This window comes from Podarcis gaigeae, assembly GCF_964106915.1.
Source record: "Podarcis gaigeae genome assembly, chromosome: 17".
Taxonomy (NCBI): Eukaryota; Metazoa; Chordata; class Lepidosauria; order Squamata; family Lacertidae; genus Podarcis; species Podarcis gaigeae.
In genome coordinates this window covers 37,997,219-38,013,087 of record NC_139694.1, presented here as the reverse complement: position 1 = coordinate 38,013,087, position 15,869 = coordinate 37,997,219, and the positions used below count along the sequence as shown (strand labels likewise).

The 15,869-nt window shown below is 47.5% G+C and overlaps 1 protein-coding gene across 1 annotated transcript; it reads left to right on the top strand.

Annotated features, from left to right (window-relative positions):
- The first annotated feature begins 90 nt into the window (after positions 1–90).
- GDI1 (GDP dissociation inhibitor 1) lies at positions 91–15,681 on the top strand. Its single transcript, XM_083719364.1, has 11 exons — positions 91–347; positions 5,310–5,417; positions 6,840–6,939; positions 7,524–7,658; positions 9,282–9,480; positions 9,853–9,984; positions 10,642–10,741; positions 11,612–11,783; positions 12,818–12,962; positions 13,894–13,948; positions 14,106–15,681. The coding sequence occupies exons 1-11, from the start codon at positions 303–305 to the stop codon at positions 14,256–14,258; spliced, it is 1,344 nt and encodes a 447-aa protein (XP_083575490.1). The 5' UTR covers positions 91–302; the 3' UTR covers positions 14,259–15,681.
- Positions 15,682–15,869: the final 188 nt, after the last annotated feature.

Sequence of the window (15,869 nt, the reverse complement as noted above, 5' to 3'; positions counted from 1 at the left end):
ACACAAAAAGAAAGAGCAGCAGCAGCAGAGCCGGAACTCGTTTTGTTGCGTGCCTCCTCTCTCTCGCGGAGGCACCATCTGGACTGAGGAAGGAGCGATGCTCGCGCATCTCTCGCCCACCCCCCGTTCCCGACATAGCGCTTCTGGAGAAGGACCTCGGCGGGGCGGGTCCCGGGAGCGGAGGGATCCCTCTGCCGGGACTCGTTTGCGGCGGAGGGATCCTCCTCCGGGCTGCCCGTGCTGCGGCCCCATCTTGGCTCCGCTCGGGGCGGGGGGGCGGCGGCGGCTCCGCACCCGGCACCATGGACGAGGCCTACGACGTGATCGTGCTGGGCACCGGCCTGACCGTGAGTGTACACCCCGCCCGCCCGCCCTCGGCTTTGCACCCCTGCCTGCCCCGCCTCGCTGCTCGTGCATCCCGTGCTCTCCCGCTGCAGCCTCCTGCATCCCTCGCCAGCAGCAGCAGCAGCAGCAGCAGCAGCATCCCTGCCATCTCCGGGCGGGGTTTGCAATTCCCCGCAGCCCACGAGGCCTTTCTCGCTGCAGCAAAGCAGCTCCAGAAGCAGAAGCAGCCGACCCCCTCCGCACCTTTTCCCTATGCTTCCGTGCTGCCGCCTGCTCGTCCCCTCCGTATTCCAGACCATTATTGCACCTGTCCCCCGGATTAGCAGCTGCTGCTCCCAGAGGTGCGCCCGCCTCGTTTGCCCCGCTCCGTTTCCCCTCCGCCTTGGACGGCAGGCGCCTTTGAGCCCCCGCTTGCAACTCTTCGGATGCAACGCCCTCTGAAGGCGATGGGCGCCCATTTGCCCGCGCCCTTTCCCGGCCCTTTCTCCCACCCAGCGCCCCTCCTTCTTTCGGGGGTTGCCAAGCCATCAGCTGCCTGCGGCTGCTGTGCATCTAGCAGCGCCCTGTGACAATGCAGGAAAACCGTATTTAGTGCGCCTTGTGGAGATCGAGCTACAGGGTCTTCGAGGGGCAGGCCAGTTATGTGTGTTTTCTGGTCGGTTAGCAACCCTGCCCTCTTTTACATCTCAATAGGGGGAGGAAGGGGCGCTGCTGCAGTTCCCATGCTCCTTATGCCCCCCCCAACCCTTCAGCAGCATCCCTTCAAGCTCTTCCATTGCAGCCCTTTAACTATACTTCCAAATCCTGCAGTCCCAGTGTGAACTGGCTGCCCCTTCAGCACCCAAGGTTGAAGGGTCTGAAGCGCAGGGTGTTCTCCGCCTGGTCCTGAGCGCCCCTGTACCTACTGCAGATGTAGTTGAAGTGCAGAGGTAAACCTTGCATGTACTGTATGCAGTTTCCTGGTTTTTCTCATTAATTCAGCCCCTTGCCAGTGTTTTCCCCATTCTGAACTTTTACGCTTATTTATAAAAAAAAGAAATCTGCTCCAGTAAAGTAAATGCTTCTCCTTCTTAGGTGCCTAGTCTGCATCTCCCCTTGCAATTCTTTGCAGTCTAGGAAGCACATACTGTTTGACCCTTGCAGTCTCCACGATGTTAAGGCTTCTTTCCTGGTCTTTTTTCTTTCAAGGCTCCTTAGCAGCCCTGTGTCTTCTTACTGTATCAGCTTGGCTTTGGGCCATCTATGGTTTTCAGTAGAACTGAATTAACTTCTCCCTCCCCCCAGAGTTAAAAAAACCTTCCTCCCTGCTCCTACTCCTGTCAGGGGAACGTTAACCATCACCACCCCAATACTGACTTGTCCCTCTTTACACATTAATGCAAGATGGGATTTCCTGTTCTGGAAACCAATTTAGGCACCTCTTCCTGCCCTCAACAAGTGGCTGGACACCTCTTTTTGTGTAATTCATATGTTTTTCTACAGATTAATTGCGCTCTGCAGAACTTAACTTCTGTTCTATCTCTCCTTTCCCCAGGAACTTCAAAGGGATGCAGCTCTCAGTTTGGCATCTTTCCAAGCTCCCTCCCTTCTTTTTCATGTGGTTTCCTGGCCTTAGTGTGGAGAGCACTGTCTACTCTGCCCTGTTCATGCTCCTTCCCCCCCCCCCCAAATTATAATTTAGAAGGATGATGTTTTCTGATTCATCACACACACAGCTTTTTCTCAATCTTCTGCATTCAGCCCTGTCTGGTAGGGGGCTAAACTGAATTTCCCATGTTTCTGGAACATAGAAAACAGCCCTATAATGGGTCTGGCGATTGGATTGTCTAGCTTACTAATTGTCTAGTTCTAGTTTCTAGCTCTTAAGTGGAGATGCCAGGGATTGAATCCGGAACCTCTTGTATGCAAAAGACATGTTCTTCCATTAAACTCTGACCCTTCACTATGGAACTAGCCTATCTCGTGTTATGGAGCAGCAATTAAGACAGAATCTGTTAAGGAGAAAAATGTTTTCCGCTCCTCTTCCCACCTGAGCCTCACAAACCAGGCTTGTACTTAGATGAATCCGAATTCATATCCCATGAGAAGCCCTTCATCCTCGTGTAGCAAGCAAGCAAGCTGCTCTCTCTTTCACCACTTGTAATTCATTAACAGCAAATTCACACAAACTTATTTTTACTGCCATGGAGCTGTAGCTTAAGTGAGAGTGTTTCCTAAAGTATTCTTTGTTAGTCTTTGGTCCTCCTGATAGAACCATGGTTTTCTGAAGGGGAGGAAATAACTGTTCAGCCAGTTTTAAGTCTGTAGTATAGACGCACCGTTTCAAAGGACCAGTTCAGGATACAGCAAACATGCAGTTAGTATTCATCCATGGAGTGGTATCCAGCTATCCTACTTATGGAAGCATTTCTGTTTTAGGGATCATCCACTACTGTATTTCCCTTGTACTCAAAGACCAATTTCATTCTTATAATGAAATGTAATTTCTTCTACAGCTAGTAGGCATGATTGTGGAATGGAGTTGCATGAATGTCCCAGGAGCCTATTGAATAGTGCCTGTGACATCACTAATAATACATTATGCAATTGCTTTGGGAACTTTCACGGAGCTGAAATGATAAGGCTTGTGCTTGCATTACAGTGTTTCTCTCTCTGCCACCCCACCCCCTCTCTTTCTCTCCCCGCCCCCTCCCAGTAGGCTGTTGGGGGAGGGACCAGTTACTGCATGAAATTAGGCCACAGATTGTCTACCACCTGCATTGCAGGAGCAGCGTGATTGCCACCTTCATGTGGCCAAATATCCTGCCACTCTGAAAACTGAAAACAAATAACTTTAATTGGTTGAAATTATGTGTGTGGGATGGATTATATAGGAATTTGCATGTTGCTATGTGCTTCACAAAGGAGTTGGTGATTTCAGGTATCCACGTGTTACCGCGGTGGTGTGGAATCCAGCCAGGGAGAGTAGATAATCTCCCTTTTGAGCTTCCTTTTCTCACTCACCCATCCATAAATCTACCCGCCCAACAGCAGCTAGACTTTAGACTTTGCCTTGAGTATTTATTATAGCTGTAAGCTACTGAGGTGAAACCAACAAGAGCATTCTACAGACCTTAGCTTTGGCTCCTAGGTCCTTGTAAGTTGCACCGTAGCTGTCTACCCCTAAAATCCCAGTACACGTCTTGCTGTGGATTCTGTTTGTGCAGAAACCCTTGTCATTGCCCCAAACTTCCTTGAGACCAGTTTCTGCCTGGTGCCAGCTCCACTGTTCGTAACTGAGCACCCCTGTATACTGGTTTGGAGCACGCAGTGGCATGGCATGGGAAAATAACAACCCCAGGCTTATTCCCCTTCTTCACATACACATGTGTACTTCTTATCCTCCTTTTTGTGTTGATTTTGATATGCCAGGACTCTATGTAAAATGGGTGGAGAAATCTGTGATCCTCCTTGTGTTCTGGGACAACATCTCCCAACATCTCTGAGCATTAATAATAATAATAATAATAATAATAATAATAATAATAATAAATTGTATTTATACCCCGCCCTCCCCAGCCAAAGCCGGGTTCAGGGTGGCTAACACCAATAAAATCACAGTAAAAACATAATGGGGGGGGGCGGGGTATATTTAAAATGCAGTCTCATTTTAAAAGTAGCCAATAGATCAAGACCATAAGGGGAGGGCAACATAAGGGTCAGACTGAGTCCAAACCAAAGGCCAGGCGGAACAGCTGTGTCTTGCAGGCCCTGCGGAAAGATGTCAAGTCCTGCAGGGCCCTAGTCTCTTGTGACAGAGCGTTCCACCACGTCAGGGCCAGTACTGAAAAGGCCCTGGCCCTAGTTGAGACCAGTCTAACCACCTTGTGACCTGAGACCTCCAAAATGTTGTCATTTGTGGACCTTAAGGTTTTCTGCAGGGCATACCAGGAGAGGCAGTCCCATTGGTATGTGGGTCCTAGGCCGCATAGGGCAGTGGTGGCAGTGGTGGGTAGGAGTGGGGGGATGTGCAGGCAGACGAGACAGAATGGGAGGAGGAGGCTCCAGGGGAAGGGACTAGTGGGTTGTGGGGTTCTGTAGCACCTGTGAGGCAGCTGCCAGCAGAAGAGAAAGAAGGGGGTCAGGAGAGGGAGACTGGGCAGCCAGAGCAAGGGGGAAAGGAGGAGGAGACAAGAGAACAGCCAAAGGAGGTCCTGGAACCTAGAGAGCCTGCAAAGCTCCCAGAAGGGGTCATGGCTTCGAAATCCCCTGGAATCCCCCCTCCTCAAGAAAGAGCTATCTATCTGAGACAGAGCATAGGACTGCAGTCGTAGGTTGCCTAAACATCTAGTTAGCGGGGAGTGTTCCTGGATATCTCTTGCTGATGTAACCTACTGCTTCACTAATAAAGAATTAAAATCTGGTTGCTTGTCCTCGTTGGTCCTGGTGTGGTTGGAACAATTGGCTGTGCTGGCTACGGCTGTTGAGGTTGGAGTGCAACATCATTGGGAGAGCCACAGGTTCCCCAACCCTGCACTGTGAAAGCTACCATGCTGTGGAGACATAAGTAAAGGGAGCCCTGACTATTAGGTCCAGTCGTGGCCGACCCTGGGGTTGCGGCGCTCATCTCGCTTCATTGGCCAAGGGAGCCGGCGTACAGCTTCTGGGTCATGTGGCCAGCATGACTAAGCCGCTTCTGGCAAACTAGAGCAGCGCACGGAAACGCTGTTTACCTTCCCACTGGAGCGCTACCTATTTATCTACTTGCACTTTGATGTGCTTTCGAACTGCTAGGTTGGCAGGAGCAGGGACCGAGCAATGGGAGCTCAACCCGTCATCGTGGGGATTCGAACCACCAACTTTCTGATTGGCAAGCCCTAGGCTCTGTGGTTTAACCCACAGCACCACCCGCGTCCGCTGTGGGGAGATACTTTGAACTAATCATGCCATAGGGCATCCATAACCCTGCTCACCTTCTGTCCTAGGAATGTATCCTTTCTGGCATCATGTCTGTGAACGGCAAGAAGGTCCTGCACATGGACCGGAATCCGTACTACGGGGGCGAGAGCTCATCAATCACCCCCCTGGAAGAGGTAAGGAACCAGGAACATAGGGCGTGTTTATACCTCTGTTGGATTAGATCTAAGAGAAAGTGTGCTCTGATGGCTAAGGTGGGAAATCTCCCATTTAAAATCTCTCCTCAGCCCTGAACTCAATAGTTGGCTGGAGCCAAGGCATTCCCTGTTGATCCCACTCCCTTACCTGTGATAAGGGTGTAATTCACCCATTCTTGTAAGGTTTTCTGTGATAATGTATGCAAAGTGCTTTGAACAATGCCAGGGTGGATAAAAATCAATGATTTATTTATTTTTAATATAAAAAAATCAATTTCTTTTATTTAAATTGGATTTTTTTTAAATTTAAATTGGATTTTTAAAATAAAATGCTTTTGGAGGAAAAATCTTTCTAAAGATAGTTTTCTGTTTAAGTTACATTATAGTCCAAAGGCTATTCATCAGCAAATAAGGATTTGTTTGAAGCTTTTCATGTGTGCTAAAACTCAGTGTAAGTTTTTTTTTAAAAAAAAAATTGTTTAACCACATCAGTTAACAAACATGGATACATATGCTATAATGTTACTGTTTTAGTTAAAAGAAATGTTTAAATTGCTATTAGGGAAATGATTACTTTTCTCCTTCCAATAAAGTACAGCAGAAAAGTTGTCCAAATATAAACAGTTAACTTTTTAAACCTCACCATAATTTCATAATTATCTGTCAATGTATTTCTAATAGTATAACCAAATTGGTCATTTTTGATACAACTGTAAAAACTACTCTGAAAATTTATTATTCCAAAAATGAAACATTCATCTGGTTGTAAGTATTAAGATTGTACCAGCAAGAATGAGTCTTTCTGTAAAAAGTAATGATTAAAGCAAGTCTTACTGACTAGTGATTTAAATTGTGATTTAAATTGATTTGATTTAAATCAGGTATAGGCAAACTTGGCCCTCCTGGTGTTTTGGGACTACAACTCCCATCATCCCTAGCTAACAGGACCAGTGGTCAGGGATGATGGGAGTTGTAGTCTGAAAACATCTGGAAGGCCGAGTTTGCCTATGCCTGGTTTAAATCAAATCCACCCTGAACAACGCTCAGGAAAAGCATATAAATATCCTATTCGGCATCTTTTCACTTCCCAGAATCTTTCCAGCTACCTTTCAGCTGCGTGAAAGGGCAAAGTAAATGTTTGCATGCTGGTTCTAGTGTTTCATAGATAACTTGCACCAGGGAGCCTAGAAGATAGGAGAAGTGGTTTGGGGTGATGGGCTGCTTCCTGCAGTATCCTGGTCTCCTTTTTGAATTGACGCTTCTCTGACTGATACAGCTGAGATAGATTCTCCTGCATTTTGGTTGCACTGATACATTTGTATTAGGCTAATATGTATATTCTAATTGAGGTGCCCTGTCTGAATGAGTGTGTGTGATGTACTGTTTTTCCTCGACCACCAGCTCTACAAGCGCTTTGAGATTGGTGATGGCCCCCCTGAATCTATGGGGCGTGGCCGGGACTGGAATGTTGACCTTATCCCCAAATTCCTCATGGCCAATGGTAAGTCCATGCCCTTGTTGTCTCTTGGTCTGTTTGCCAGAGATTTCATTCGTTTTACTCAAAAAGGGGTGAGATGAGCTTGAAGAATCACTTTAGAAGGGCAGTCTGTAGTGGCACAGGACAGGCTCACATAATAGTATTGTGAGACATCTTGGCTTATTGAAGTGGGCCAGGACTTTGCATATCATTGGCGGGCGCTGAAGAACAAGCAGCCAAAAGTGGCCCTCTGCAGTTGATGGAGCTCTGTCCCTCACACCTCACAGCTCTGCCTGTATGCTCTACACACATTTATCTAGCAAGCATTTCCCCTCTTATTCACCTATCATTTGCTGTGAACCTTTGTACTGTGTGCATTTTATTTACTTTACTTTTCTATCCTGGATTTCTTTCTTTATGGAACCTAAGGTGGTATACAAATGGTTCTCAGAGGTCGCCTGTCCAAATACTGGTCAGGCCCAAACCTCTTTACCGTCAAGAAAGTGGCAGGTCTCACGTACCTTCATCCTGGCTCTCTATATAATGCACTCCTTATCTATGGTGGCAGGTAGAAGGGCTCTAAATGAGGCTTTCCTTCCCCCACGCAGGCCAGCTGGTGAAAATGCTGCTGTATACGGAAGTGACACGCTATCTAGACTTCAAAGTGGTGGAGGGCAGCTTTGTCTACAAGGCAGGAAAGATCTACAAAGTGCCGTCGACCGAGACAGAGGCTCTGGCATCCAGTAAGCCTATTTCTTGCAAAACTGTACTGTGTCTGGCTCACAGGGACCTTTGTATTCCTTTTGTGGTAAATATATATTACTGATGTACAAAAAAGTAATGTGCAGTGAAACATTCATTAACAAACAAACTCAGATCCTCAGTGTTTGCATTTACCTTCATATCTATACTTAATCTGCATTAATTTTATTTTAAAATAAATTTCCTGCTTTATAATTCAACTGGCAGTCTCATTGCCAATACTGCTTAGAAATGTAAGAAACTAAAGGATCAGTGTAGTTTTGCAAACTTCAGTCCACCATCTTGATGAAAAATGGCATCCAGTTGTATTCAAACACACACAAGAATCTGCTCCTTGATCTCAGGAACCATCATGCAAAATTTAGTTACAATACCATAAGAGATAGCTAAACACATAGCAAACAGACAAACAATATATATAGTAGATAATGGAATCTCAAGGAAGCAGACAAAGCATTTTGGGCAGGATTGAACTAATGAGTCCCCCAAGCAAAAGCTGTGTGGAAGGACTTGCACTTGCGCACCAGATCTTCCCCTGTTCTCCTTCCTCTGGGCTTCAGAGAACCCTTGGAACAGCGTATCTGGGGAGAAGAGGGGGGATCATTCCAGCTAGCAAGTCGAAATACTTGTGCTGACGGAAAGATTACTTTAGTCGGTACTGAATGGTGCTAAATGACTATAAAATAATTTAAAGGAATCCATAATAATGACATTGGCAAGATAATTCTAGAGTTTTTAAAACTTCTAATAACTGAGCCCCCCAAAAAAACCCCTAAAGTTGGAGCTATAGTTCAGTCTTTGCACCTGAAAAACTTTGCTCTTTGAGAAGGGCCTGCTCTCGGAGGAGCCTGTGCTATGGACATGCATCCTTTGAGGGGCAGGTAATTCTGCTGCATCACCACACCAGGAGTGACTGACTGATCTAAATCACACCCGGTGTAGAGACACAGCAGGACTACCCACCCCCAGAAGAGGCTGAGAGGAAGGAAGGGTGCAAAGTCAGGAGGATTTCTATTGGGCAGCCTTCTCTGTGGGTGAGGACCATAGCTGTCAACTTTCAGTTTTGAAAATAAGGGATCAGCAGCCTCACCTGTCCCAGGGACAGTCTACGGGATATCTAACAATCTGGGATAGCAGCGGGATGCAGCGGGAAACGGTGCTGGAATAAGGGAATTTCCCGCAAAAAAAGGGAAGGTTGACAGCTATGGTGAGGGCTTGGGCTCACAGGTGCCTTGCAATTATTTGACCCACATTATTTATTGCCATGCAGTGTACAAGATGGGATTGCTTGCCCTAAATAGGAACATTTTTGCCACAATTTATTCATTCTAAGTGTTACCTAAAGTTTTGGAGTCCAGGGAGTGACCTTTACACCACTCTTCAAGTTTGGAAGGACCCTCTCCATGTCTCCTCCCTTGAAGATGTTGAACTTGTACTCTGTTGGTGGCACCCTGGCACCTGAGATCCTTTTAGCTGGAGATGCCTGGGATTCAACTTGGTACCTTCCTAGTGCAAAACATGCTCTTCCATTGAGCCAGGGCCCTGGTAATTCAGTGTGACTCTCCAATGTGCTGTCTCTAGTCCAACCCATCTTCCTCCTTTAGATCTCATGGGCATGTTTGAGAAGCGGCGCTTCCGTAAGTTCCTGGTGTTTGTGGCAAACTTTGATGAGAACGACTCGAAGACATTGGAAGGGGTTGATCCTCACGGCACCACAATGCGCGAGGTCTATCGACGTTTTGACTTGGGCCAGGATGTCATTGACTTCACAGGTCATGCGCTGGCACTCTACCGCACTGATGAGTGAGTAGCTGATCCTAAACCCTCCTTCTAACAGGGAGTGCAGCTTTTTCTATGCCCCCTGGCTATGTAGCTGTGCCACATCCTTGGTTATTTTAGTAGCTCCTTGTCAGCTGAGAGTGACTGGGAAGACAGTGATGTCCAACATTGGCTTGGTAGAAACAGGGTGGGCAGGGGGAGATGCCCAAGGAAAACGCCTATGAAAAATTATGGACTCTCCCCCTTCTCTGCAAAAAGGGGAAACTGGTCATTGGCTCCCTCAGGCCCACAAGACAGCCCTGACCTTTCCCTTAGGAAACTCCCAATTGTCTTGTCCTCTGCTTCCTGTTGTTCATTCTTGGTGGGACTGAGGCAGTCTGTTTTCTCTTTTCACAGCTACTTGGATCAGCCCTGCTTGGAGACCATCAATCGCATCAAGCTGTACAGTGAATCCCTGGCCCGCTATGGGAAGAGTCCCTATCTCTACCCACTTTATGGTCTGGGTGAATTACCCCAGGGCTTTGCCAGGTATGCCATCTCCTAGGGCACCAAGTACATGGGGCAACTCCTGCCTTGGTCCTTAGACTAGTAGGAAGAAAGGGCATTGAGTCCAGTCACAGTTACTATTTCCACCATCACCACCACCCAGTTCTGTTCCAGGATATTGAGACTCTGAACTTTTACATGTGAGCATTCAAATAGGTTATATGCAAAATCTGCAGAAATGTGTATGCTTTATTCTGAACTTGGTATCTAAGATTTTTCAGAGTTCTCTGGTTTTCTGGGGTGATGGACACATTCACATTCTGTACAAGGAAACATGAATGTTACTCCAAGAGAGAAACAAATGCATGTGAGGAGCACAGAAACCTGAACCCCTGGATCGCTTTTTCATAGATCCAATCTGCATGCTTTCACAAGCATAAGGGACTGGGTAATACCTTAAAAATCTAAAGATTTTAAAGAAACTCAATTATATTTGATCACAGTCACAGAAAACAAGCAATTCTGATATTAGTGTTTGACTTGTTAATTAACAGAGGGATGAAAGTAATGGGGAAAGGATTGCTTACATCTTTTGGCAAAGTAGTTCTTCCCTTGTAGCTGAACTGCATGAGGTGTGTGTTAGGTTTGGGGTCTGTTTTGGTCAGTGCCCTTCACCACCCACCCATCTCATGTCCGCAGGCTCAGCGCCATCTATGGTGGCACCTACATGCTCAACAAGCCAGTGGATGAGATTGTCATGGAAGGTGGCAAGGTCATCGGGGTCAAATCTGAAGGCGAGGTGAGAATGGGAAGCTGACCTTTCACCCCTCTATGGTAGAAAGGCTGGGAAGGGGATGTCTCAAGTTACATCCTGGGAGCAATGGTGTTCCGTAAGTGAAGTACCTGGCTTTTAAAGAGGTACTACCTGTTTCAAGAGGCTTGAGTTACCGTTGTTCATCTGCATCCAGGGTCCACTTTCCCCCCACCTTCTCTGCCTGTAAGCTGATTCTGTTAGTCCAGGTGGATTGGCAGCAATTGGAATGGGAAATCATCATCCTTTCTCTGCCTGAGTATGTGGCTTGTGAGATGAACCTACTCTAGCCCTATCTTTGGCTGGTTGCTTTTGATATGGGGACAAATTCAAACAAGTGATTCCTCCCAATGCAGTCTAAGGCAGCACAACCTAGCAAGCACTTGTGCTGCATGGCACTTCTGTTGCATACTTTGCCGGCTCAAACCAGGACAAGCGATATGGGCAAGGGCAGAGATGGGAAAACATAAGGAAGATTACTAAAATCCCAGAGGTCCACGAAACAGAGCTAGCAGTGCAAGACAGTGCCTCAGAGGTGAGTGTAGTGTTAGAATAGAACAAGATGCCTCTGAGCACCTTGGAATTTATTTTCAGCATCAGAACGGATCTTAAAGTCATTTCATACAAAAATCCAGTTCTGGCTTCTCAAGGTCCCCCACCTCCTTTCATTTCAGGAGCATAATTTGGGGAGGGAGCATTTTGTTCTATTTATTTTTTGGAATTTATGTACCATCTTTCTGCCAAGCTTCTTAGTTATACACTTGGGCCTTTTGAACCTTTAACTGTATGGAGTCACATCCAAGGAAGTCTTGGGCTCTACCAGTGTCCCTCTACATAATGTTTACTCCCCCACTCCAGGTGGCACGCTGCAAGCAGTTGATCTGCGACCCCAGCTATGTGCCAGATCGGGTGCGCCCCGCAGGAAAGGTGGTGCGTGTCATCTGCATCCTGAGCCACCCTATCCGTGGCACCAATGACTCTAACTCCTGTCAAATCATCATCCCCCAGAACCAAGTGGGGCGCAAATCTGGTGAGTACAGCTGTATATGGGGCTCTGGGTAGAGTTGGGGGAAGGGGAGGCAGGATTTAATGTTTGGGGGCTTCTTCCACAGTATCATATACAGCTGTGACGGGACCAGTGGCTCTTCAGGACCAGTGGCCCATCATCCCTGACCATTGGCCATGATAGTTGGGATAGATGGGAGTGGGGAGTCCAGCAACACCCCCAGGGGTCAGCAAACTTTTTTTGGAGGGGGCCAGTTCACCGTCCCCCAGACCTAGTGATGGGCTGGACTGTGTGGGGGGGAGCGCACAAGCTGTAGGGGGGGCTTCTTTCTCTCCCCCTCTCTCCCCCAGCCCCTCCCCTCCTCCTGCCTACCTCCTCCACCACTCTGCCTGTGGTTGGGAGCCAGTGGCAGTGGTGACGCCTCTCCTTTTTGGGCCAGCTTTCCATAGGGAGAGGCCGGCAGGCGGGCAGCGAGGCTTCCTATCAAAGCCCAGCCCCCTTCCTCCACAGGGCGGGGAGAAGCCAGGAAGAGGGAGGGAGGAGGGAGGAGACGCCGCTGCGGGGAGGGAGGGAGGGAGGGGAAAAAATCACAAAAGAGTGGCACCTGGGGAAAAAATAGTGATTGCGCCGATCCAAGTGGCGATTGCAGAACTGTTTGTGGGCCAGATCCTGATGGCAATTGGGCCGGATACGGCCCGCGGGCCTTAGTTTGCCAACCCCTGCCCTATCCCCAATATGACGTGTACCAAGGGCATTATAACGCTCACATTTTTTCTAGTTCTGTATCTTATAAGAATTCTGTGGACTAGGATGGCGCAAGTGAACATAGTGGGCTCGGGATTTCAACAATGAGTAGGGCTAACTCTCCAGGGTTTCAGGGAGGGGACTTTGCAGCCACTGAGCTACCGTCCTTTCCTTCATTACGAAAACACACACATTTACCCTCTGGCATCCTGTATAAGATAATGTTGGTACGGTGTATGTGTTGGGGTGGGGTCTGCTTCGCTTGGGCTATTTTCCACCAGGCTTGTGACCCTTTCCTTTGCCCCCCTACCCAGATATCTATGTCTGCCTGATCTCCTCCGCCCACAATGTGGCTGCGCAGGGCAAGTACATTGCGATTGCCAGCACTACTGTGGAGACGGACTCTCCTGAGAATGAAGTGCAGCCAGCCCTCGAACTTCTTGAGCCTGTCGACCAAAAGTGAGTGGGCCAGGGGAAAACATGAGGAACAGAACTAGTCTAGGATTATGATGTTGATATGATTGCCGTAGGACACAATTTCTGCTTTAGGACACAGAACTTCCTGCCTACAGTTCACAACCTAAAAGGATAGGGAATGGGGACACACATAACAAGGGCCTTCAAATACTTGGGCACAGCTGCATTTCATTCAAGATAAAGATGGTAATTTCTAGGAGATTTTCCACATAGGGTAAAGAAGGAAAATCCAAGGACAAGAGATGCAGCAATCACTAATATCTGGACTGCGAGTGAGTGGCTGCTGTTCCATTTTTTTTAAATGATGGCAGGAAGATTCTAGCCTAGTCACTCCCTAACATGCTAGTTTTCGATGCGTGGGCATGTTCCCTCATGCAAGCCCTACTTGCAGTCTGAAGTGGCACAATCAGGCCTCTGAATAGAATAAGAAAACAGTTTAACAAAAGAAAAATAAATGAGGCTATAATGAGATAGAAGGAAACAAGGGGCAGGGAGATGCAAGATTACATAGAAAGTTTAAAACAGGTTTATGCTGGATCTGATAAAAGCTCAGATAAATTAATAGAAGAGGGCTTGCTGAAGGATGCTGAGGCAGTGGAAACAAAGACTTTGGGGCTAGAGACTTTGGGCTAGCTAGGCCCGTCAATTCATGGCTCTTCAAGCTGCAGGATTGAGTCAGAAACTCAGTAGCAAGGAACAGAGAAACAGCTTTGAGAGAGGGATCGCTGCTGGTGTGTGTGAATCTTATTTTTGCCTGTGGTAAACAGAGTTTGCAGGTTACTCTCTTATTATTTCAAAAACTTTCAAAGCCTGTTTGACCAGAAATGGCAAAAGCAGCATGTGGGGAGTGAAGCCTGTCTCAAACATATTTCAAACCCATAAGACTTTCATAAGCATCTTTCCTTTTTAATAGGTTTGTGGCCATCAGTGACATATATGAGCCTACCGATGATGGAACTGAAAGTCAGGTGAGATTCTGCAATGTATTTGGTGTTCCGAAGTGTTTAGAGAAGGGAGAGGATTACTGCATGGCCCATAGCTGGCATTAAGAAGATCCTAACTTCTTTATCTTCCATTGCCCATCTCATGCACCTGTGGTTTTTCTTGCCTCTGTTTCCCCTGCAGGTATTCTGCTCACGGTCATATGATGCCACCACCCACTTTGAGACAACATGCGACGACATCAAAGACATTTACCGGCGCATGGCAGGGGCTCCCTTTGACTTTGAGAGCATGAAACGGCGCCAGAATGATGTCTTCGGCGAGGATGAGCAGTGACTACTCCCCTTCTCTTTCTCTCCCCTCCCCTCCCCATCCTCCCTCCCCCTGGGTTTTCCCCATGCAAGGGACCATACTCCCACTAGGGACTGGCTTTACCCCACACCTCATCTGAGACTGGCTCTTCCAGATATTCATTCAGCTATGACTGATTTCTCTTAATTGTGACCATTCCTCTTAATCCGCAGGGAGAAAAGACATTCCTAGTTTATTTTTCCACTCCATCTCCTATCTTTCTGCTCACAAGCAAAAGACCCCTCCTCCCCCCCCAACAACTGAGGTTGCATCAGAGTTGGTGCAGCTGAAATTCTTTGGGGACCCATTCTCTTACAGAACAGGGATTTGTATTGTATTCAATTGCATGCATTTAACCTCTGCTGGCTACCAACTTCTAGGAAAAAGCAGGCTTGGGTGATTTGGCACACTCTTCTGCTGCAGCTCCTTCCCTCTGCATGTTTGTAAGGATAAACACACATCTGAAAGCGGGCAGAAGTAAGCACACTAGTCACTTTTCCACTTCAGGTTGCCCCATCACAAATCTGTTCCTAGAAGAAGCAGACATCAGGGGTTTAAAGACATGTAATTGCATGGAGCATGCAGTTTGGCCTTTGTTCATGCTGCTAATCTCAAACTTTCCTCATCTCTTCCACTTTGCCCTTCTCTCTCCTCTCAGCTCCCATGTTATTTTCTGTGCCTCACAATCCTCCCCACCCCCTTTCCAGCTCTGATCCCAGTGAATTAGCTTGCTTGCTTCACTTGTGACAGACATTCCTCCCCCCGCCTACATATAACGCAGCCCTCCTTCCTTCCCATATTTATCATGATCATGGTGTGAATCTTCATTTCTGTATGCTAAGAAGAGGCTGGAATGACTAGCACTACAGGATTTGGGGGGGGGGGGCGTGAAGGGCCCCTCTGAACCGCCTCTTTCCACACATGCTGTTCCTCTGGCCAGTCCCTCCCCTCCCCCACCTTGCCACTTCAGGTTCTCACAGGCCTCTTTGTTTGTCTTGTGTCCATTTTGTCCCCACAATGCCCTCTTAGTTACTTTAGCCTAAAGTGGGGGAAGATTTGTGTGTGCGTGTGTGTGTGTATGTGTCTCTCGTGTGCTGGACATAGGGACAGGGTGGTGGTTCTGTCCCCTTCCACTTGCTGCCACCTGCTGTAACTTATTGTAACTTATTAATGAAGCAGGTCAAACTTTTGTTGACACACCTGATAATTAACGAGGTTTGGATGGGGGCGGTTAGGCCCTGGCATGAGCAAAAAGGCCTGGGGTCTGTTTTGTGTCAGAGGCTTCCTTCCTGCCAAAGCTGGCTTTATGGTTAACAATCTGTCTGTAACTCTAGTGGGATATGAGGGGTCACCTCCCTCCACCCCACAGCTGCTCAATTGTCTCAAAGTAATAAATTCACTTAGTCTAGCTCTGGCTCTTGTCTGGTACCACCACCGTGGGAATGAGAGGGGAGGGGAGGTCACGTTTAGGCCGTCTCCTAAATAGAGAAGGGAGACTTTTGTAGAGAAATACCATGTTAAACTCAGGAGATGGATGAAAACTCTCATGTGAGCCTGGCCTTTGTGGCTTAATCTTTTTGGAAAGGAATTCCAGTG

What these genes read in the sequence shown, in the direction of transcription:
- GDI1 (XM_083719364.1), top strand. Translation starts at nt 303, where the DNA reads ATGGACGAGGCCTACGACGTGATCGTGCTGGGCACCGGCCTGACC. An exon ending in CAATCACCCCCCTGGAAGAG is followed by an intron (nt 5,418 to 6,839) that starts GTAAGGAACCAG and finishes CTCGACCACCAG; the next exon opens with CTCTACAAGCGCTTTGAGAT. An exon ending in ATGATGGAACTGAAAGTCAG is followed by an intron (nt 13,949 to 14,105) that starts GTGAGATTCTGC and finishes TTTCCCCTGCAG; the next exon opens with GTATTCTGCTCACGGTCATA.